Source organism: Athene cunicularia, assembly GCF_003259725.1.
Source record: "Athene cunicularia isolate RWA chromosome 15 unlocalized genomic scaffold, athCun1 chr15_part1, whole genome shotgun sequence".
Classification (NCBI taxonomy): domain Eukaryota; kingdom Metazoa; phylum Chordata; class Aves; order Strigiformes; family Strigidae; genus Athene; species Athene cunicularia.
The window spans coordinates 5544744-5570606 of NW_020799121.1; the positions used below are offsets into that span (position 1 = coordinate 5544744).

A 25863-nucleotide genomic window follows, 5' to 3' on the forward strand; every position below is an offset into this window, starting at 1 on the left:
CGGGAGCGCGGAGCGGGCAGAGGCGGCGGGATCCTGCCCACGGCCGCCGCACACCGCACACCTTTCACCCGGGGGCAGGACCACCCGCTCCCACCATTTCCTCGTATTTCTGCTGTCACGCCGTCCCCTCCCCCAGTCCGAGGCTTTAACTGCTCACCAGCTCCTGCAGCACAGGGGCGGCTGTGGCACATTTCCTTTCACCAGTCCTTTGCCACCTCTCTCATTACACCCTTCTCAAAGTACTTGAAGGGGAAAACAACGGGCTGCCCTTGTCCTTTCCCCCATACTTCCCTCTCCCTATTTCGATTATTTCAGCCAATCCCATATGAAGAGACCCAAACCGTGCACCAGCCCCCTGCCAGCCTCAGTCCGTCTAAGCCTGCCTCACAAACTCTCTTGATTCATCTTTCTCAATCTGAGTTCAGCACAGCTAAACTGATCTTCTTTTCCCAGCCACTCATCCGGGCTCTGCTGCTGATTCCCGTCATCACAGAAGTTTAAACATTTTATCTTTACGGCTTCCTTTCACTTTTGCAAGCAGGGGCAGTTGCTTCGACATCCTCCTTGCATTTCTAAGCATTGCAGGGGGTTGTTATGTTTTGGGTTTTTCCCCTCCTGATTGCTAGGATTACTCTGAAGTGCTCAAAATCTATCCTATTTACTAACACCTCAGGTTTAATAGCCTGCTCCACAACTGCGAGTCTCCACGTGCTATGCAGAAGTCAGTTGCTAAGATTATCTCCGTTTCCCATCATTTGAGGTACTTTTTACCCATCTTTTCATTTCTTCATGTTCCTCTTAATACATCAGTTCTAGGCTTCTCACACTGAAAGCCCCATACACCTCGCCCCTTCCTACTTGCATACTTTATATAGATACATTTATGCTTAACAGCATCTTGGAAAAAAAAGCCAAAGAATAATTTAGCTATCCTATTTATCTGTTATAAAATTACATTAATCAACAATACCTTGTGTCTATCTGTCCAGTTAAACTGTAACAATCAGCTTTTTTGTTTTAAAGCTAAGATTTTACTATGGGCATTACGACTCTTTAAAATAACCCATATCTTCATCACCTCTTATATCTTGCTACCAAAGGCAATAACCCACTCTATACTGAGTAACAATGCAGTTTTGACACTACCACTTCAAAAATCCATTAACCTTTACTCTTTTGACTGCATAATGCAGATTTGTGTTTTAAATACAGAACCGAAATGAATATTTACTTTATATGTATTCATGCAAATAGGCTTCTTTTTGACCTGCCCTTTTTCATCTGCTCATTTAGTCACTGTTAACAGCAGAGCTCCTATCTCTTCTATTGCGCTGGAGGTTTTTTCCTATGTATTGTCATTTATTTATGCAAATTAAGTACTTGTTGTACCTGAAATTAAATACATCCTAAAATGTTTAAAGTTAATAGCCCAAAGGCTGGATGTTCACTGGATTGGAAATTATGTCATATAAAAGTTCTGCACAACTAAACACCTTTAAGCCATAAGCATGGCAATGTAAGGATTTTGTTTTCTAATTAACACCTCTTAGCTGTTGCAGTGAACAGTCATGGTACCATAAAAAGCAACAAGAACACAGACATCTTTAAATGATATAAAAGGTAAACAAGAATTACAACACTAGTTACTAGATTTCAAACTGCTTGCAAACAAGCAAATTTTTAAAATATCACTAATTGGGATATTTACTATATGTCTGATTCATTATAGCTTTTGTATAGAAACATTATTTGGTAAAGGTCCATTATGAACATAAATTAAGGAAACAAATTTGCCTCTAAATTTAGAGTTTTTAATCAGCATTTTTATTAATCACTATGGAATTTCCTAGGTTTGCATTGCAGATTACTACAGCTTCTGAACCAGCACAAGCAGAATGAATTTTGCACTATTGGCACATGAACATGTTCATACTTTATGGTGCTACTGAGCAAAAGAAATCCAATTTAGTTACCTGAAGCAAAAAATACAGAATCTCAGTGAGATGTAAGTGCCATCTCCAGTACCTGTGGGAACCAGCAACATATCATGGGACTTGCACATTCTGGATATAGGAGATATGTCACAGGGACACCCTGAATCCAGTAGGGTTGTGGCAGGAAGAGATAAAACTGTTTAGCTGGTGTTCACAAAGAGGGAGTAAATGTTTGGCACTTGTGTCAGAAACTGTTACTCATATGCACCCATAAGCACACCCCTAAGCTACACCTCTGGCCTAGCTAGTCCTACTCCTGCGGCCACCTGCTCCAGGCTCACTGGAGAAATGGCTGCTGCAGAAGATGGCTGGCACCACTGCACCCATATTCTTTGTTCAGACATAACACTGCAATGTCAAAGGCCCTTTCATTAATTATTTTTACACAGCACAGTATTTGGGACACTACTGAAGTCTCATGGCTGATTAGGGGTAAAAAATGATACACTATTTTCCTGTTAGAGACACTGTGCAAAGGAGGGCTGTAGAAACAGCTAAGATCTACTGCTTTTTAAGCTTAATTTAGGTGATACAGGAACAAAACAATGCGACTTCATGCATTTTGGCAAGGAAGGATGGATGGTAAAGACTGACAGAGCAATTACAGGGAACTTGAAACATTCCCAGAGTCAACAAGATGACCTAACATTCGTCCTTTTAAAAATAAATACTCATAATGAATACTTTCAGTTCAGTGAACCATCTCTGAGAAAGAACAATTATCCTAGGTGCCACTGTTAATCCTCAAAGACCATGTCCTGTACTTGTCTTTCAGTTATTTATGATGGGAAAGGAGGACAGCAAAGCACTATTCCAGACCATTAAGAAATGACAAGTTTATATTCCACTCCATGTTTCCTTAAGAGTCTCACCAAATGCTGCTCCCCCCCCACCTTTTTTTTTTTTTTTTAAAATCTATATCTTTAAATCAATAAAACCAGAGAAAGTTTCAGGAGCATCTCAGCCAGAATCACCTACAGGATGTGAACTCTAGCACATGCTCTCCAGTGCCACAATGCTAGGAGCCAGATGGAAGTGATTTTACACTTTTAAGCATTTTTAACTTTTGCACACTGGGATTTCTCGATGAAATGTTCTGGGGTGAATAACAAATGTTCAGAAAGATTCCAGACCTCTCTGCACTGTCAGGATAAGGGTGCTAGCTTTCCCTGCGAAGACAGCATATGAGTTTGTTAAGGTCAATACATCTGAAATTCTGTTCCACTTGCACATTATTTTCTTCAGTTCAGAGGATACATATTATAAATCTTAGCATGAACTCTACTTCCACTTAGAAAGAGTAGATTCCATCTTTTGTTTTTAAGGAAGTAGGACATTGTTTTCACTTATAGATGGCCTTTTTTTTCCCCCCCTTGAGGAGATAAGAGTAATCTCAAGTTTCCAGGGCAATGGAAGTCCTAAAGGAACTAAAAAGTATTCTTCCTTCAGTACCAGTATTTCCTTCCTTTAACTCAGGTATTTTTTATCTTCTTGCAAACAGTCAGATAACAATAGCTACCAGATTGGAACATCTGCCTTGAAAACCCATTCTAATCCAAAGCAGCAAATTTTGTGGTCCTATGTAAGTATTTTCCAGGCAAATTTCTCTTTTACATCAGTGCTGGAACTACTGTGAGGAGATCACTAATGCTGAGCAGCGGAATGGGCTGCTACCACCAGACCCAAGAACATACCTGCACTGAAGTTACACCCACACAGTAGTCAGTAGGTAACTGAAAGACAGAGGTTAAGGAGAGTGAAGAAGAGGGAGGTGAGAAAAAATTTCACATTTCATATATTCAACAATTTTGTTATCCAAAGATGCTATCCTGTTTATATACAGGTTTATATTTCTTGTTTGTTAAGTGGTAATTTTATTCCCTTTGAATTTCAAAGGGAAACATAAACCAGCAAGTGTCAAATTGGACCTTCAGAGGACTTTTTCCTTTTCAAAACCTGTCTCTCTTCAATATTCAACGAGTAAGGGTAAGGCAGTCCTTTCTGACAATTACTGTCTTGCTTGAAAACTGCATCTTTGTATAAGAATATTTTAACCAATTCAGTATCATTTTATACCTGATAAATTTACTCCTCTTAAGAACAAGAATTTCTATGGATAGAGCTATTATTTTTGCAATTTGTATGGCCCACATGCTGTCTTTGTAGACAAACAAAAGTAAAAGAATACCTAATTAACTGTCCACATACTACATTTAAGCTGCTGTTCTTAAAAGGGCAAATGGAAGAAGAAAGAATAAATGCAAATGAAAAAATAGGAGAGGAATATGTCAAAAGGCAGCAACAGGAGTAAGAGAAACTGAAAGGAGATTTGGAACAGAAGTCTCTGGTATATCATCTTGCTGTCTGCACCTTGCTGCCCACATACTTAAAAGACTTCAGATTCAGACTCATCTCCTGGTGGGCCTTTCATTTTGTCAGCTTCAGGCTGCCGCTGGAGACAGCTCTCAGACGGAAGTTTTCAGGAAGAAAGACACTTTGCTTTACCTTATCGATTTGAGAACATACAGAGGCAGGAAATTTTTTTCTGGCTCAATTATTCACAAAAAGCAAGCAGGGACTTGTCAGATTTTGAAGGGAGTAAAGTGACATATTGAAAAGACAGTGACAAAATAACCCAGAAAATAGGCCTACATGTGAATGGTTTACCTGCCTACATTGTCACAGTAATAATGCTGTGCCCAGAATACACTGTCTATGATTTCTAGCAAAGATTTCAGAAAGAGAGCAATACTCACCAATTACTAATTTACAAAGAAGAAACCCACCCTTCTGCTTAAAACTGTTCTCCCCTTTTCTCCCACACTTTGTCAGCAGGGTGACATCACCTGATTGTCTAAATCCGACACCGAGAACTCTCTGGGCATGAAATGTGTAAGGCAGTTAAGTCCTGTCTGTCTGTCTCGTCTTTTCTTCCCTAATTCAAATCTTTTTGCTTCCTAAGTGCCTGGGTGCCAGGTGGCACAAGCTGAAATCATAACTTTTATGACATGGTGGTTGGTATTTCTGAATTTCAGCATGGGAACTGACTTTCCAAAATTTCTCACCCAGATACTGATAATCTCCAAAGCAGTCAAGACTGGGTTTTGTAAATTTCTTCACTTGAAATTCTGCAACAAGCAACGCTGAGAACCCAGGAACATTTCCTGATCGAGAGCCATTAGACTTTCTCCAGTTCAAACCCACTCACTGTGCAGTCCCTCATCAGTGAAGTAGAGCAAATGCATCTTGAAGCCAATTTCCACTCTTTTCTTTGTGATTGGAATTAGCTGCAACTGGACTCAGAAGTATTATTTCATATTTTTTAGCTTTCATACTTCTACAAGGCATTTGAATAAACTAAGAATACACTCAAAGAAAAGTGCATTAGTATCTCATTGTGCTACTTACTATCTTCTCGCCAACATCTTGGTTTTGGAATTCAGTCACAGGAGTAGGACTAAGTCCTCTAGCCAGTTAACCACTGTTAAAGATAACATTTCTTATCTAATTTAGTTTTATTGCCTAATATATTTAAAAATAATAGTTATTTCATTTTTACCAATGTAAACATTGTAACTGTTCTTTTTCCTAAAATCCACATAAATGTGCACACATGCACACACTCAGAGTAAAACTCAAAAAGTCCTTTTATTGTTGCTTGTGTTTAATCCCTGCAAGACAAGAAAATCACTGCCAGCAGAATCAGTTTTACTGATGACATGACAAAGTATTCAGGATGCATTTTCCTATGTGTTCCCTCCACTGATGGAGAAAACTGTATTTCCTTTCTGGGATACATACATATATGGATCCATTGTGCTGAAAGAACTGAGGGCAAGTTATGAAATGGCAAAAAATGTCTTCTTTCCTTCTATACTATTGTTTGGGGGGATAACTATTACACGGTTAAGATGAAAAAACAAACAATGACCACAAGAACTATAGGGGGCAAAGTCTGAAGAGTAATTCCTCCTGTGTATGGCACTAACTGGTTAATTCTCATTTACTTAAAATGAAAAAATTATACACAAATATTTTTTCTTGCTTTGCTGTTCTTGCAAAGCAGTAAGAACATCTTGTTATAAAAGATATGGAGAAGATGAAGTATGTTTACTTCAAGATTTGTGCAAAGGAAGAACTAACAAGAAATAAATGTGCCAATCAAACACTAATTGATGAGATTAAAAAAACCTAAACAAGTCTGAATCCAAAACCAAGACTAGCTATTGTTAATTTCAACTTTCATCGGTTTTGAATACTTTTATACCTTAGTGTTTTATTTACAAGCTATATGGAATATTGTTTGTTTCCTGTTGCAACTATTAAAAAAAAGTTTTTTAAAAAAAACATTTGGTAAAAGCTTAAGCTTCCAGAATCTCAGTCTTTGTTTTCAATTAGCTTAACTTTCAAAAAATTTGTCTGTATATGTAGTTGCATGTTTTACTCGAAAAACTAAAAGATTTAAAGTGGGTCTTTTTGGTCCCCAAACCAACATTTATCTTAGTATAATTAATTCAGAAAAATGCTTTCTCTTTCTTGTTTATTGGAAAGAAAATGACAATGAAAATATCCTGACCTAAAACCTGTTGGGAAGTAATTTTCAGTAAGACCTTTAGTAGAAAGCTGTCAGACTAAGGGCAAACAAACAAAGTCAGATGTTTTTCTTTTATGCCTGCTGGAACAACTACTTCATTACAGGCATGAAAACAATACTTTTATGTATCACCAAATATAATTTTTAAAGATTAAGTTTATCCCATTGTCAGTATTTCAGCTTACAAAGTAATTGGCATGTGCATTTTATTTCAAACTTGCATTCCTATTATGAGTATTTTCTCTTACGCTACAAAGAAAATGCCTTTGAAACCACTGCACCGTCTTCACGTCAAAAGTCCCACCTTCATTATACAACTATACTGGCCTGTAATCCCTACTTCTTTTTAAAATCTGATTTATGATTCTATTAAGGTTTTTTCATACCGAATCTGCCACTATCTGTGATACACACACAGATTATAAACATAAAATATGTATTCTGTATTAAGCAGATCGGTCATGATAGAAGACAGCATTAAAGTGTCACGAAGTCTGGGATGGCTACACACTTCTCCATGGATGAGCTACGCAGACATAAAAGCTTGGCCTATCTTCAGGTTTGTTGGAATTTTTCCCAATGGAAATACTTTAGTCACTTCAGAGTCAGTATCACTGGAATAATTGGAGCTCAGTGACCCTGACATACTGTAATTGATAGTTATACCATTAATTAAAAAAAAACAAGCATCAAACCCCAGCACATACTCTTAAAACCTTAGCGCAGTCTATCAGGAGGAACAAACTAGATATGTGTAAACAGAAATCATTTTAGCTGTTACACTAAGCTTATTAAATTATCTCAAACATCTGAATACTTAAGACAACACCATTATATTAATGACTCACACTAGTTCAGTCTACTAAGCAGGAGATCATAGTATAAGTGCTGATACTCTTTGAATAGATACACAGAGAACAGCTGAAGAGATAAAGATCTAAATGGAAAATGACCTGGCATGAGTTTTCAATTCTGATTTTTATTCTGCGTCAGCAAACCAAGTAGCCATTAAAATTCATAATTCATTTTGAGCAACTGTTAGGAAGTGCTTCAAGTGAAAAGTCTGTGTTTTTTCTGATTTTGCTTCCTCTAACCTATAGAAAAAATAAACAACTTCATAAAAGCCAAATTTGTGAAACTGTATATTGACAGCAGGTGAGTAAGCAAACTGGTGGAGATGAAGTATAGGCAACTGAAATGAACAAAGGTCATAAAGCACCTGGAAATAAGCCACCCTTTACTCAAGCTCTTATAGGAACTTCCCTTGTTGGATCACAGTAAAACATTTGAGCATTCAGAGGAGCAAGCTAAAATACTGACCACTATGGACTTCAGTACTTTCGCTCACCCACTCAATCATATTTTGTTTTAATTCCTTTCAGGAGACTGAGAAAGTCACCTTGTTTCAGTGGTCAACCCTTGCTGTTTCACATAGCAACTATCACGGAAACTCCAAAAGTGTTCATATTATGCCAGGAAATCCTACCTCCTCCACAGGAGCCAAACAGTCTGGAACAATAACACTATACGATATTCAACATTTTTAATCCTCTGACTTTAGGAATTTTGCCAAAGATGGAGTACTATTACTCAGAGAACTCCTGCCTCAGTATCTTCATCTAAACTCTGCACAGTGATGCTGCAGTCAGCCAGTGAACTGTTCATCACACACTAGCAACTGCACAACAAAACATATTCTTACCTATCATCATCTGCCATCTTATCTTCTCAATTTTAACCTTTTTAATTTGGCCAATTATATCCTGCTGTAGCCATTAAATTAAAAATATTTATCTATAAATGCTATCCACTTGCACAGATGTACACACAGACTTGTATTACGCTGCTCCCATCCCACATTCTTCTGTTTTCATTTTTACACTAAGGCAACATATATCCACAAAAAATACTTAGAGCCTTCTGCTAAGAACTGTAATTCCAGGAATATTACTCACAAAATATGCTTCTTTAATAAAATAAACTTAATTTTGCTATTAATTTTCTTCCTTCTATAAGGATGAAAGTTATAATAAATCATCATAATACCAGGTAAATTAAAACCATCACAGATGCAGAATGAAATTGGCACAAGGTTTCAGAAAGGTAGTATGAGCTGTTCGTCTGATGGTAGCTGGTTTTGTATTCACTCATTGTGATTTGGCTCCTTTAACCTTCAGAGTGAGATTGGTATTTTTACACAGAAAGATACAGGAATGAAAAAATCTGTCATACCTGGAATATGGAACAGATGAGTGCTGTACTGAACAAGATCAGATACAGGCTGATAGCTACCTCAAAAGCAGTCCTGGAAATACCTACAAAATTCAATATATTGAAGAGGAAACTGCCCTGATTAATGTCACAGAATCCTCGTAACATACAACCGTTAGAAACAGCTCATCAAGAAAAAACATATTTCATCTTGGTTATATCACACACAGTTTCACCTGACAAATAAGCATTGAAGAAATTTGCTCTGAGTATGTCTTGATTGTGGCTATACATCCAATAAATTTATGTTCCTCAGAGTAATGCTATCAGTTTAAGAAAAAAAGGAGAGGGTATTTAAAGACAACTAGGTATGACTTCATACACATACACACTACTTGCCTGTTCAACACTCTTTTGTGAACTCTACACATGGATATTAGAAGTTATGTGAAATCTTTCAATCAGAGGCTACAGGAATTTATAGGGGAAAAAAAATGCTAACGACAGTTAATTAAAAAGATTCAATTTTATCAGATTTTCTTCTAAGGTTCCAAATTTACTCTTTTCTTGTTTTGTTTGCTTTGTTTTGTTTATGCAGCAGTAACTGACGTAACCATTCTTGCCCTTTTCTATGATGAAACTATGATAACTAACTCATGGTAAGAAGCTTCAAAAACTAGTCTGATAACTGAATAGCAGTCATATAATATGAAAACATGTATTTTAAAGACATTTGTTGGGTCATCGCCTTTAAAACTCTACTCTCCTACTGTAGTTAAAAAATCTATTTAGATTTTTTTAAAAGGAAATAACCTAACCTAAGTTTAAAACTAACCCCATTAAGTGTCTAAAGGTAGCTCTCCCACTCATATCTGATACACTGCTGGCAGATGGAAAAATCAAATTATGGATTTATTCATTACACATTTGTAAAAGGACACTCATCACACAGTATTCCAGCAAGCTTGCACCTTTCAAATACTGTTTAGAGTGGATAAATCGTTGCTGTTAAACTTTTTTAAGATCCAGCTTTAAAACTGACTGGTTTATGTCCTGTAACACACCACAACTTCCATAACAATCTCTCTTCTACAAAGCCCTATCTTCATTTATTTCAGGTTATTTGTTCTCTAGCTTAACTTTGTCTAGCAATTAATCTACTCAACAAAAGAAGAAACTTTTCCTAGGGAAACAGAATGGAAAAAAATAGCTGTTTAATATCCACTGGCACTAACGACAGTTCAAAACCCCATGCTTCTATCTCCAGGGATTTAGATTTATTGGCATCTTTACTAGTTGGGTCTTGGAAGCCTGCAAAGTTAGCCAGAAAGAACAGTGTGTATATATTGAGACAGAAACTCTGTGAACGACGGACATTTTTCACTGATGAGTTCTGTTTTTCCAAGAGGATGGAGTGAAGAACTGTAAATAACATGTTGGGCAGAGGTTGAAAAAGTTATCTAGCTTTTTATAGGCAACTTTAAGACTTCATTGCTTACTGGGTTTCTGGTCTTAGTCCAATCACTAAGAAAGGTTCACTTGCACATTTAACTCCTTGCTTACCTTCATATTCAGAGTTGGTATTAAGATTGCATAACACTGAGCACACATGAGAGCGAGACAGAATGAGAGAACAAACTCCTTTGTACCTACTAAAAGCATTCTTCCAATTAAAATAGCATTACATTAACCTTACAAGCGAAAGAAAAAGGGAGCAGAGAAGGAAAACGGCTTGCTACTGGCAAAAGAACAAATGAAGGGTAAAGTCAGAAAATAAATAATGAAATTTTAGCTCTTATTGTAGGGGCAACTAGTATCACAATCTCCCACTTCCCCTTCTCCCAGCAGAAGCTATTTACCATGCTAGACAAGAAAAGCTATGAAAGCAGATTCTTGAAAACTACTTTTTTTTCCACATGGAAAACGTCTGCCTGTTTCAAACACAGACATTAATATCAGTAAATTTAATGGAGTCAGAGAAAACATCAATTCTCTTCCATACATTCACTTTCATAAAATTTACTGTCAGTCATGGTTTGAGAGAAGGGCAAGGCTATTGCCTCATTGTGCATTTTAGTGAACCAACTTATCCAAAATGTAAGCTTTCCTTAAAAAATATATTTCTAGACTCGATGCAAAAATAGCCTTGTATATATGAGTTATATTTAATCAATGCAAATATGTCTTCCTAAATCTGTAGGCAGGTGACACAATGATTTTTTCAGCTCCTCTATCCTGTGGCTCCATGGACATTCAGTGATGGGTGCTGGGAGCACCACACCTGTGACGTGATGTTGCTCTACAGAAGATACAGTGAAGGGAAATGGAGAAAATTAATGAAGACCAAAAAGGAAGAAAAACAAGGAACAGAGGATGGGAAGAAACTGATTTGGTTTCACTGTTCAATCTTCCAAACTTAAGCTTATACTGTAACAATAAAATAACTGCCATTTATACAGCTGACTGTATTTACAAACCAAGGCATAGAATTACACAATCATTTGGCTCAGAAAGGCCTCCTGGAGGGTTTTTTATTTATTCCTCAGCAGCTTTCCACACAAGTATCTCTTTGCCACACCAGAAATGGTTTCCTCACACAGATGAACAATAGCTTTATAATGACATTATTCAGGAACGTAGGAAAAGCAATGAAATACTTGTTAAAATTACTGAGGAAGCAGGCCAGGCAGGCAGCATTTTAACTCAAACGTATCTCCAATGCAGTACAGCAAGGTCCCATTATCTCTTCTTAAGGAGAGGTAGTGGATGACCCACTCAGCCTCAACTTACACAAGCACCTCTGCACCAAAGACTCCCTGCAGCATACTGCCTCCAACAGCACACCTGTGCACTGCTGACAGTCCTGGTTTCTAAAGTGTCAAATCGTTTCAGAGTAGCTTGCTCTTCCTAGCACAAGAAAATACATAGCAGGGAGATGTCTTTTACCTAACATCTGAATACTTTACAGCCAGTAGAAAGCTGGCAGTAAGAAATTCATTGACCTAACACCACTTTTACAAAGCAGAAAGCTTGCTCTTTCAGGGCTTATTTCCTGCACAGTGAAAACACAGATATTTCATGGCTACAATATGGCCATCTCCTCAAAAGTTGGAATTATCTTTAATCTTTTCAAGTCAGTAGGGATTTAACCATCCTCTAATCAGATGCCCCCATTTGCCTACCATAAGCATAAAAAAGAAAAAAAGGAGCCTAAAAATATTAAACTACTAACATGTGTTGGCACTGTGATAACGTTATTATTTTGTTTCATGCAAGTACACAGAAGGTCAGTGTTAATGGCGGAGGTCACCTTTTCTAGACACTTTTTTTGTATACAACCTATTAAATGGTACTAAGTCTAATAACTCGTTTCAAGTGTTATCTAGTTGCTGGAATCAAAAGGGTTTTTTTTTAAATCATTCCTTTATGCTTTCTGTTCCTTTGTGGTTGCATAAAAATGGCATCCAAAACACTCAGAAGCAAGAAGGGCAAAATTGAATACCTAAACCCTTATGATTTCTGGGGTGTCATTTGTGGTTTTTTTTTTTTTTAAACTTGAGTTGGCAACCTCTCATAATCCTTTTCAGATAAAGTGTTAGAAACTCTAAAAAGACCAACATTTTTTTAAAATGTTGCAACCAATCATGATCAAGCTAAAATATAACCATTAATTCTCTTAGAGCCCCTATACATGATTAAATTCAAACTCTCACCACACCGAGACACAATCCTAACTCACATGGATACACAGTAAGTTTCTTCAAGTTCTCTCTCTTTTCCCCCAATCTGATTCAAATAGCACTATTTTTCTCAGAAGACTCATGTTCCACATAGCAGATGTCTAGGAGCTGGAAGTACACTTGCCAACTGAAAAGACACACACCAACTATGAGCAGGAGGAGAGTAACTCAGATCTATCACCAGCCAAGGACAGGAAGGAAAGCAGAGCAGTAAAAGTTCTAGGAAAGTGATTTTAGTCTGCTGATGCCTCCAGTTTCAGGATTTTATAGTACATGGTAGAAAACAGTGAACCTGAGGCTTCAGTCAAGTTGCCATAATCAGCCTGGAAGAGCTGACCTTGGGCCTGTGTGGTATTTGGGGGTTCATCAGGTCAACCTTAGTAGCAACCTCAGCCTAGGCAGAACAGATGGCTAGAATAGGTTCAGACCACCCTAATGGACTTCCCTCTTCCCGTAGATGATATACAGGCAGTTATCTCTAAAAGGGACATTAAATTCTGTAACAAATGTTTCATTTTAATTCAAGTCATGGGAATCATTAATGCTGAGATTACACTTCAGAAACTGGGAGAGAAACAAAATCCCATGTACTCACTCAGTGTCATATTTCTGACAGCAACCAGTAATGTATGTCTAAGGGAAGGTATAAACCGAATTGAGGCATATAATGTAACTTCCTTGATATAACTGCCCAGCTTCCAGGAAAGCTGAGGCATCATGCCTTTTTTTCCCCTTAGATAGTCCCCTATATTAGGGACTTCATAACAGCCGTTTTTCCTACATCTCAAATTCATCTGTATGGCTCTGGTGGTACAGAATCCCAAAACAGAGTCTGCCATTGCCCTTGCTCTCCTTTTCAGAATCAACTTTCCTCTGGTAAGACAAAGAGACATAACTCTCAATCTGAAACACAACTAGAGAAAGAACCTGCTTCATAGGGAGAGAAACAGAGAAAGCACCCAGTGGTCATCACCATGTGATAATAAGAAATATGTCTAGAAACTTGCAGCACCAAACTTTATATTTTATTCTTCAACTGCTTAGTGTCCAGAACTTGTAGTTCTGCACAGCAGAAGTCTGCCAGTGCCGTCAAACCTGGTATGAACAATGGCAAATTAAAGTGAAATCACTGCTATCTTTCAGCTTCTGGCTCCCAGTGAATGCTGCTATCTTAATTTGACCCTGCTTACTCAGACCACAGAATGAAGAGCTTCAGGGATACAGCAGAGAATAAACATACTGTGTTTCTTTTGGGATTAAAAATAGAACAATTATCCTTAACAGTTTGCAGCAAGACTTCATGCACATGGATGTCTGCACTATAGCATATTGTGTGCATGGACAGCTTTCATATGGGGGAACAGTTACCAAAGATGGACATCAAGATCTTTATTACAACAGATTATTACCACCACAGATGATGTGCCAGGAAACTACAAATACTGTATATTAAACCATATGGAGAAGTTACTGGTACACTGAGCTCAACCATCAAAATGCTTCTTTCACAATCACCACCCACCCACAGACTGATGAATACCCATCATCTGTGCACAAAGTTTAACTTTGTTTTATTAATAGTGGCACAAAATCTGAATATATAAAAAAGTGTCTGACTATATAAAGCAGTGGGGTTTTTTTTCTTCTGGTGAATTAATTTCTAATTTAGTTACTATAGAAACCATCCTGGAGACCTCTTTAAAAAAAAAAAATCTATATATTTACACACACACACACACAGATAAAGGAGAAGAGCCAGAGAGTACCTGTACATGTAGGTTCTTGAGAAATCTGTAGCTGGCCAAACAAAAAAGACTTGGTATTCATTTATGGGAACACAGCTTAAAGTCCTCTAAGTCTAACTGAAATAGTCATTTGTACAATGACTGCCATCACTAGCAGAGCTGTGAACATGCAAAAACCTCTGGTCCTAGAAAATCAGGGCCATTCTTTTCTGTTTGGGAAATGAATAGGTACAATAATACAGTAAGCATTTTTTTCTTAGAACTGAAAAAGGGCAGTTCTGTGCATCCTGACATTATTCTAATACGTGAAATGAGAAGAAATGAGGGCTAAGTGAATATGCCTTTTTTGCTCATTCTGAAGACAGTAAAAAATGAATTCAAACAGACTGCAGTTGCATCTGAGTGACAGCTAACAAATTAGACAAAAGACCATGACACACAGATTCAGACCAGCAGTTCTGCAGTAAAATTTAACAGGAGACAGCTTTACCCAGGTTTATTTCTTTTCATACAGTGCTGTCATAAACATTTCATAAATAATTCTACTAGGAGTATGCATTATTTATAAAATGTCTGGGAGGAGCAGGCTGGCACAGTCCCTACTTGTCTTTGAGCTGCTAGCTTTCTCTTTTGCACACTGTTGTTTGTACTTGTAAAATTGAGTCAACTATAATTTCAACAACCCTGAATCTTCCGTACAAGAGATTAAGAACACTAGTGCTACTTGCTCCAGAAGAAAAAGGTATTTCAATATTAAAGTATCTACAGAAAGCCACTTAGCCATTCATTTAACTCTTTTGGATCACGAAGGCTAGAGTTCTCAAAACTAAACCCAAATATATTTAATGGAAACAAATAAACACCGTAGGCAAAGTGTTTCTGTTGAAAAGAACCCTGGATGACATTAATAAGCTTAGAAAATCTTAAGGTTGGCCATTTAATTTCTAAGATTAGATGCAACTACTTACTTTTGTAGAGCAAAATAATTTCTGTTTTATCACCCAACTCTGTATGTGAAGACACTAGCTGGGACAGTGGGCTGTAACACCATCTGTATGCGATGGATGACACACAAGTCTGTGTTCTGAGCACTGACCCAGATGGTGCAGTACATTTGCTTACCCACTGCCTGGCTAGGAGCTTTGCACGAGAACAAACTAGTTGAGGTTTAACCCAGACAAGGTCAACGCAGTGTTGAGAGATTTTTTCCCAAGTTGTTCACAGATTTAGGTTTGTCCAATTCTGGAATGTCAGATGACACTAACAGCTTTTTTTCATGGGCACTTGTAGCCCTTTCTCTCTTGGATCTGGATTTTCTCACTGTGCTATGTCTGTGTCATCTGTACTGGACTACTGCCACACATTCTACACAGAGTGTTACTTGAAAAGGATTTTGAAAATATAGTTGGGTAGAAAATGAGACCACCAAAATATTTTACCATGCTAAACTCATAATGTACACTGTACCTGTTAACAGGAAGACTAACTTACATGCATGCAGGAACAAGTCAGAATGTTAGTACTTTTCACAAGGCTTCACAAAGGCTTCACCAAGTTATTTTGCTGTCTGAGGCACTCCATGTGCTAGTTATACTATCACCATATCTGAGACACACAGGAGTTGAGTCCCCAGACTGAAATTGAGAGGCAGCTGTCTACCTAGGGGACTCCACACCAACACTGTCTTTGTCTGTTGGCAGACCCATGTTCAAATGGAGAATGTAATTTTCACACATCACCTCTCTTTTCTAACAGTATTGCTGATATTGCACTGGGCTAGCATATACCTTTTATTAAAGGTTATCTGTTATTAATTTCTTATTAAAGAAAATTAACAATATTAAATTATGGGAAAGTTTTTGTTTATTTACAAAGTAGAATTATTATACAGCTGTCTAGTATCTATACTACAGCTGTGTGGTATCTATACTAGCACTTGTCATCCTTCAAAGTATAAAAAGATCAATATGCAGACTAAGGAATGATTGTGGTTTGAAATAATGCTGGAAACATCCACTTAGGAATACAGTGGAATCTGTCTTTAAATTAAATTATCTAGCATTAGCACTCAAAAACTAGATATGATTTAGGTCAACTACTGATCTCTCTTAATGTGATAATTCACATTTTCAAGTAGAAACACTCCCTTATACACACTGCTCGGTTCCCTGCGGCTCATCTTCCTCATACATGAAAACATAGGATACTCTTGACACTTAACACTGCAGTGATGAACAAGTCAGCCTCGATCATGCAAAGTTCACATTCGACTTGAAGCATGTTGAGTAATTTCATTAACTCCTACGAGAATGTTTGTGTTATCTGGATCTGAGCCAAAGTATTCACCAGCCTGAAGAGTTAATCACACTGCAGGATTCTTGTAGGGAAAGCAGGAAGATATTGCAGGGAAATAACCAGAACAAAGCCATGAAGTCATCAATCAGGTCACAACTGTTTGGTCTATATCCTATCAGGCTGACAGTATTTGTTGATCAAAACCTATTGAGAAAGATGGAATGACATAAAGCTCTTTTTGCAAACCAATCCGTGATACAGTTTTGAACCACTGTCAGTATTCCTTAGTTGTTCAACCCATCTGAGGAATTATAATGAGAGAAGAGCACTTACCTTATACTTAACAGAAGTTTGCACAGATGTGTTAATTAACACGACATACAGCAAAAATTAAGATAGATGGTAACAGACATAAAATGGAAATAAATTTCACAATTAAAATATTAAAACAGAAGTACTGGATGGGAAGGCAGAGACATAAATTCTGTCATCACGATCACAGGCAGTCATGTAATAGATACATAGTCCAGAAAGACAAACACAACATCTCCAGGTTCTCAACACACTGCAAGCTACAAAACAGCTACAGAATCCTATCACAAGAGAGCAGAAGGCACAAAACCCTAGAACATACCACAGAAAAGCCAGAGATACTGAAGACAACAGCAGTGTAAGTCGCATCACAGCAGGGAATTTGATAGATAAATGCTCATCTAAGTCTCAGAAGTATTGTGTCCCATGGCACCGAGAGGCACAGTTGCCCCTGTGGATTAGAAGGTGTCACAGACACAGGGACAGTCTTTATGACGCTGCTGCTACTACACTATGGGACTTGGAAGTACTCTTTCTGCTGAACCACACTGCAAATGAATACAGGAAAGCTCCTTCCAACTCTGGAGAATTCTTAGAGCAACTAGACCTTTTTTTTTTTTTTTTTTGTCATGAGAAGCACAAGTCTAGTTGAGAAACAGTAAACAGGAGGATAATTAAGATCAACAGAATTAGAATTTTTATAGAGAGCTCAACCATCAAGTAAATGATGCATAACAGAAATGTTGGTGCTTCTCTCCCCATGTTTTCAAGCTCATCAGAAATAATCCTTCTAATGTGGTTCCCTTCAAAAGAGGAAAGTTGCAGTAACAACATAATACAATTCTGCCTTTCCTTTAGCTGCTCATGGTTTGTTTAATGCGCTTTGCCGAATTTCACGTTACTGCCCCTTCGCGAGCCTTCCAAATGAGAAACAGGTGTTAACATGATGGCTGAGAAAGTACGGGTGTGTTTATCAGCTATATAAACTTACGTTGAAGAAATTCGTCTTGTTCCTCTCACAGAAGAGGCCCTGTGCAGGCATGTGCTTCAGCTGCTGCCAGGGGACCCCGCTGCCCAGCAGCACGTCGCGGGCCCACTGCAAGTTCTGTGGATGAAACAGGCCCGGTGAGTTACAGGCGGAGGACAGAAACAACACCACAGGTAGAAGTGCAAAGCGCTCACTTGCTTTTATTTATTAACCTGCATTATCATTTCTCATTTTCCACATAGCTGCTGTTCTGACAGTATTTGTAGAGACACGTGATTTGGAGAAGACATCCCTCAGGAGAGACAAGCCAGCTTGTTTCTCAGAGCAAGTATCCAGACTGATCAGCCCCAGCAGACTAGTCAGTCCCCTACAGCTGCTGAACCCAGACTCAAATATAATCAAGTTTTGCTTTCTTGTCTGTTATTTTTTAACCTGTTTTCACTCCATTGAGATCCACTCTTTATCACGTACAGAAACCTGAACTATACACATATTTAAAACACCGTAATTTTTTTGTTAAAAGCTGCATTTTAATGCTCAATATAAAGTAAGTTCTATATAAAAATATAAAGTTTCTCAGCAAACAGTGGAGCTCACTGTCCTGGGTATCCAGCAGCCTTACTCCACACACCAGGCCCCTCATTGCCTCCCCTGTCCCGCAATCCTTCCAGTTTCCCCCACGCACACCCTGGAAGCCACCCCTCAGCTCTTCCCTAGGGCTAACCACCTGCAAGGCATACCTGCCCACACCCAGGCCTAACAGACAAGGCAAACTTTAGGCTTAAACTGCAGCCTTCTTTTAGTGGGGTGGTAAATTCAGGCCTTTTACCTCTACCCAGCCATTGCCCTCCATGTAACTGCACTTAAATTTTCTAGAAAATTCCATGCCTGTCATAAAATTTGGTTAATAGCACTCAGTGAGTTAACAAAGTATCAGTAGGAGACTAAGTGATAGACAACAATCAAAAATTCATAAAAGCACTATCCCTTCAAGAGTTCAAGGCATGAACATCTCTTGTGTAGTTGAGAACTAGGGACAGCTGTTGGCTCCAGGCAAAACATTACTAACAGATGGGACAACTATTAATTGTAAGGTTTCAATGATGGAAGTATTGCTCTGCTTCATTATTTATTTCAGTACTAGAAAGTAGCATTTGAGTTGCATTAGACTGGTGTTTTTGGAGACAGCTTCACTAAGAGCAGATAAAAGAAACAGGAAGATGTTTAGTTCATAGAGACAAATGAGAATGTTGAACTCTGATTTGTGTTCTGTGGGCTAGAAATACCCCTTTGAGAATCATGAATTTAATTAAATCATGTCTGTCCAAGAAGTATATTCCAGTTGTAATATCCTTTTTTTGGGAGGGTATGGTATCAGCAAAGTTCTTAACCTGCTTTCCAGATTATTTTCTTTACAAAACTCTGGTGAAACACTAAAAGCCCTGCTCAGTCATAAATGCTTTTGTCCTAGTAACAGTAATCATGCAGAAATCTCCAATGTCTTACGAGAACTAGAGCATCCCCTCTAGCAAAACGCTGATTACAGATTCATGTGCAAGGGAGTTTAACATTGAAAATACTAACCAGATATTTACGGATGTCAAAAATCCTTCAATTCAGAGAGCTGATAAAGGTACTTACACAGGACCTTCCTGATTACAGTGTACAACAGTCGAGGGGATTTGGATAGCTTTCTTTTGATACGGAACAAATACATGTTCACTCATAAATATCACAAGGTACTTCCTGGCTACTCAAGGGAACCAGTAAATTTAATAATTATCACTGAGTGTCAAATTTAATTATCATTGAAGAAAGCAAAGTATGTAAACTTAATTGTACACTAACTTTTTCCTACAGTACTTCTTTTGTAATATGTATTTCTGTAATTCTATTAACCTAAGCATGCAAACCACTTTGAAATACATGCAGAAGAAATTACAACACAAAGAACCTACAAAAATCTTGTATTCTGTGAAAGTCATCCTGTTTTGAATAAAATCAGAATCCAGCAAAAATAAGCCTATCATAACGTCCAAGATCCAGTCACATAAATACTTTATTTTATGCCAATCATAGTCAACAGAAACATAAGTAAATTCCCAGTGTGAAAACAAAAGTAAAAAATTGCCTAATGTGTGACAATCTGAATCTTACAGTTAAAACTATCACATAAAAATTAAAGGAAAACAAAAACCTTAAGAAAGCTGCCACCATAAAGCTTAAATATAAAATCCCAGTCTAAACAAATTTTAGCTATGGATGTATTCCTGAATCTGTTTTACGATGCAAATGTTAAGAGATCATTAAGTGTAGCATCATGCTCTAGTGATCTGCTGTGCACATTACCCTGACCATCCATAGGCATGTATTTGGTACCTATAATTCATAGGCCTTTATTGAACAAGATGATGACAGTAACCTAGCTAGGAGGAAAAAAGATCATTCAGACAAATGGGGCAATTACACGGTAACTTCACACAATCAAAACTAATAGGAATAAAAGATGTAGTTACAGATTTTCCACTACCCTCCTCCTTAAATCAGCATGATCAGTTACCCCCAGTAAATACGCCTGAGCAGGTCTCAACTCATTACATTTCCCAGAGTCTGCTCTGCTTAGCTTTTAGCTGATGAAGTTATTAGGAGTGGATGAAGGGATCCAGGACATAGCAAAAAGGATTTATTCTCCTTGGCACACTGCTTGCCAGTCTGAAACGCTGGATTTAGCTGTCTGACTCAGGGCAATTATGAAGTACTCTTTCCAGTTCAGCTGTTGCCACCCACATCTTCATCACCCCAAGATTCAAAGACATGATGACTGACAGGGTACAACAATTTTCAAAAAAGTTTATCAGCACTGTTAAAATGGAAAAGGAAAATCTCTTCTGGTCAACCAAGTGGAAACCTGAGTCACCCGAGATCCCTTAACTCAACGGTGTTAGGAGCCACCTTTATCCAACTTGAAGTTGCTGAGAGGTGTACAAAACATCCTACTATACCTTAATCCTTCCCTCTATGGTCTTTTATAGTCTGTTAGAAGGCTTTGTCTCAAAAAACCCCCTAGTGCTACTGCATTAGATAAAAAGACCATTGACTTTGAAGAGTAGCCTTTCAAATGAACTGTTACTGCCAAACTGTTGCTACTTGAAATGCTTACATCTATTATTACAGATTATGTCTGCCTCTAAGTATATATTAAACCTACATATATATATATATAATCTTGTAATTTTTACATGCGTGTGTTATGCCTAGTTTGACTAAACTGCCATGCTACTGACACTTTGTTATACCCGACATTAATTTCCCCATTAAGGGCTCTGTTAATAACGGACACAATAGAAGATACAAACTTAAAAAAACCTAAGTCATACAAACAATATCTGTGAGCAGATTCTTGGAGGATTTACACAGTATTTTTTATTTTGAGGTAAAAAAGTATGTAAGTAAATATTTTTATTTCCTGACAATCTGCTGGTTGCAAAACATCAGACCAGTTCTACATACTGATCCATAAGGGCCATAAAGTAAATACTTCTCACAAAACTTTTTAGTTATATTGACAAACAACAGCTTGTCAAATCCTACCTTCTCCTTCCAAACTGTGCCAACACTCATTTTTGATGTAAAAATCACAAATGATGGGAGTCTTTACTTCAAGACAAAGACAGGGAGAATGAGAAACTAAAACTACTGCCCAAACTGGCAATGAAGTAACTTCTGAAAATTATCCTTACTTTCCTGCACATTTATTCCAAGAAAAAAACAGCTATGTACAAATTTGCTCTGATAACAAAATAAACCAAAGAGAAATAGCCTCCAAATAGTAAGCAGGATTTTGCAGGGGAAAAAAACCCAGAACATGTAGCCAAACAAAATGTTGAAAGATTTTGAAAAGGATGTTAAAAAAAGCACTCAACAACTATTTTTACTAATCTCACAACAGCAAAACCAGTAATACTGTAAAATGGGAGAAAACAGATTGCATATGGAAAACTTGTTTTTCTATGCACTATGGAGACCTGCCAATCCTCTCCTTTCCCAGCCAACCACGAATTTTGGCCATCAGTCTAAATTCTTCATACAAATTCCTGGCACTGGTACATAAATGCTGAATTTTCCAAGATAGTTACATGCATTTAAAAATTAATTTCAGCTTTCTAAAATTTACCAGTAATCCACTCTGCCCTCCCAGCAACTCAACCTGATGTAATTTGTCTCATTTTTAAAATCAGGTTTATCATCAGTATATCTAAGCATACTTCTTACTCCAGTTACTGCTGAAATTGCATAGATGCCTACTGTGTTTTAAGTTTGTTCAGGAGTATAACTCCCACTAAAGACATATTAATGTACCATTAAAACACAGACATTTGACATTGCTCTATAAAAGAACCTGAATGAGTCAAAGAAAATTACAACCTCATGAAAGTATGTAGTATACATATATCAGTAGGAAGATTTTTTTTGCAGTGTTAAACAGTTGTTTGTTACACAGAGAAGTAATAAAAAAGGACAGTAAAACCCAACAATGCTAGTTGAAGCCAACCTGGTAACTACTAGGCTCAAAGAGGCAGGATTGAATTTCTCTGAGTTCCAAGAGGAGATGGATTTAGACAATACATTTCATACAGAGAAACATTACAAATCACTAAGCTGATATTTATGTAGGGAGAGAGATACAAAAAGCAAAAGAGAAGGCTGCATCAGGAAAAAAAATAGAAGAATATATTTTGCAAGTAGTTCCTCAGGCAAGGACATGCGATTTGAACCAATAAATTGAAAACAGGCAGCCTTTTTTGTTGAATGTTGATACAAAATCATTTGTCAGCTGCAGTAATGACAGATTGCAGGAATCTACATCTCCTATTAATGATTAGCTCCATAGAAAAATTAACAACTGTCACACACAAACAGCACAAGAATGTTTTCAAAACAAGCTATCTTTAAAAAAAGGGTAATATTTTTCTGGATAATCATTGTACAGCCAAATGGAATATTCATCACCTTTCAGTAGATTGGTAAGAGATGCCACTGCTCAATCTGTAGCAATACAGTTGCTGTTTTCTACTGTGAGGCAAGGGGTGTGATTTGTTTCCATTACGTTCCCCTCCCTATTATTCACATAAGCTTCAGTACTGGTGGGGAAGAGAATTCAGAAAGCCATGCAGTGCAGCATATGACCTAACACAAGACTTCCAAATACAAACTCTGTGAGTTCAAACTTTGAATAGTGAAACAACTCTGAAAATTTCAACCTACTCTTCATATACATCTTACTAACTGATACTTCAGAAAGACAATGATTATAATAACAGAAGCATGCAGAAGTAAAATAAAGAATGACATAATTTTAAAACGAAACCAATGATAATTCATAGCAGAAGGGTTTTAAAATTAATTTTATTATGAAGAATATGCAAGGGTCATGCAAAGAAGAAAGTTATTTTGCCCTCACCTCAAACAGGAACTGACACTCTTACAGTCACCAAGATGTTGTTATTCCTGTTTAACCCAAAATCACTGGCTCATGAGCAGTAGGATTCTGACTGACTTTCACTCAGTGATTTCTAAACAGCAAAAAATTTTGCCTTACTCAAGATGACCTCTATGCTCTGACAGTAGGAAAACTTTAATTCTACAAAGACACAAGATACCCAGAAAATATGTCACATGATGTATTCATACCAACACTGATTAATTCCTGCTTCCAAGTCACTTTTCAGTCCACTAAAAAATAACTGTCCACAGTAAAATAATTGCTGTCATTTTTATAAGAACATCTTAATTTATGTGACATATCTAAAAGGTAATTCTCTGCTGAATGACAAAAACTTCTTAGCTTGGTAATAAAAAATTTTCTACTCAACCAGCCTCACACATGTGAATCAGACAATCTAGGAGCTGAAGACTTCCCAAAGTATAGTTCCAATCCAAACTGCATTAAGCAAACTTACCTGCTATATTTCAACACTGAGACTTCTGAATTAGTACAAATGACAATACAGGTTTTTTATTCACGCAATAAACACAGCTAGTCAGCTGCTGTATCAGTGGTCTGCTCACCTTGTGTGTTTTGCTGTATGTGTACAAATAGGCCAATCTGTAGAGGCTCTTGTAGTGCTGGGGAAAGCGGCTGAGACACAGACAGAAGGAGGCAATACACTGCTCCGTCAGGAACTTCCGCTGTTCCTCAAGGTCTGCTGGAAGACCATGAGGAAATTCAGATGCATCTCCACAAGGTTCAGCTTTCTTTTTGCAGTCCCACTGTGAGGGTGGGGGGATTGCAGCTTTGATAGGATTGCCAGAAGCAGACTGAGGATCCACCAGAATTTTTTGGCCAGTAGGCTCAGCAGGATGGTAAGATTCTGAGCTCTCCAGCAGCTCTTCTGACTTTCCTGCAACTGGAACATTAAGAGAAGTGACAATGAAAATTACAAAATGGCAAACAAAATATACAAAATGACAAAAATGAAATACAACAAATGGTAATCATTTTCTCCATTAAAGCACTGACAGAATTATTGAGCAGTTCCTAAAAAAATATGACTATTCCTGATGTTTAATAAGTAATCTTCAGCTCATTAACAGAGCCACACACTGATTTCTCCATTGTCTCTCATCGGGGATTTTCCCTGTGCAATACTAAGAATTCAGCACACCTTACACAATGCAGGATTTTATATACTGTTGGAAGGAGAACAACAAAATGAAAGTGTAAATTCAGTAAAATTCTATTGCAAAGAAAGGAAGAAGGAACAGAAAACTAAAGCTATCTTGCCAAGACATATTATTCTTAACAATCTACCTAGAAGAACACAGTCCCAGAATACAATTTAGGCTTGGACAGAATGATTAGCAGCATCTAACCTGGCCTTCTGTATAATATAGGTTCTACAGTTCCATCCAAATATTTTTGCAATTAACTTGGTAACTCATAGTTCAATTGACCCATCTGTTCTAGAAGGATACCAAATCTTTCTTCAGAAAACATCTGTGACAATGGCAGTTTCCATGTTTCCTGTTAGCTAGTCATTATTGCTGAAAACATGCATGCCACATGCAGATTAATTTTTTTAACTTTGATTTTTAGTCATGGAAGTTTACTGTGTCTTTGTCTTTGCTAAGATAAAGAGTTTCTTACATTAGATCTTATCTCCTAGCAGGCTAGAGATATACTTTAGTATACTTCATCCTCAAGTATGAAACTGCTCTTTAACTTTTTCTCTGATTAGGCTGAACTTTGAGTCAAACATGTTTTCCAGAACAGAAATTTTTCAAAATTTGCTTGCACAATCTATGTATCCATTACGCTACAGATTTTACTCTACAGATGGCTTTATGAAAAAATACAACATTTGTTCTAATAAATGTCAGTAATGTAAGAATGCAGTCAACACAGTTTTTCTGAAAGACAACTGACGACAATAACACAACTCACTGCAAGCTTGAGAAAGAGCCATGTTTTTAGTCTAGTACCCAAGAGATTACCAACTTAGTGATTATGTAAGTACTACTTTACAAAACTAGGAACGGGCATCTATTTCATCATATTGATGCCAACATCACCACAGACTTCCCTAGCTTAGGCAAGACTGAAGTAAAATATTTTTAAAAACAAGAAACCAAGCTAATCCAAGTGTGCGAACAAAAAGATGACTAGTCAGCAGTTGTTTCTAGTGAGATCAGTGAAGTGAACCAGGGCTATCCACATACCATGGTTTCTGTATCTTTGAAATTGGAGAAGACTAAAGTATAGTATGAACTGGCAAAAAAAGACTTAACATCCCACAAAGAGACACAACCCAGAAAGGTGAGCAAAATTTACACACTGGTCTTGTTTATCTTTCCCTACTGAAGTTCAGCTTCTCTGTCCACTGCCACATGTAACTGTACAAACATTAAAGGGAAATTCCAGCTAATGGATTTTGAAACAAATTTGCCAGTGGAATACAGAACACTTAGTACTATAATACATGGA

General features: G+C 37.4%; 1 protein-coding gene across 5 annotated transcripts in view; it reads right to left on the bottom strand.

Annotated features, from left to right (window-relative positions):
• The window catches only part of CABIN1 (calcineurin binding protein 1), a 117299-nt gene that overhangs the window by 46166 nt on the left and 45270 nt on the right, over positions 1 to 25863 (bottom strand). For all 5 annotated transcript variants that reach the window (XM_026859583.1, XM_026859579.1, XM_026859580.1 and 2 more), the window contains exons 28-29: positions 23949 to 24286; positions 17883 to 17996 (exon numbers count right to left, since the gene is read on the bottom strand). In XM_026859583.1, coding sequence (XP_026715384.1) covers positions 17883 to 17996; positions 23949 to 24286 — 452 coding nt within the window. The remainder of the gene's footprint in view (positions 1 to 17882; positions 17997 to 23948; positions 24287 to 25863) is intronic.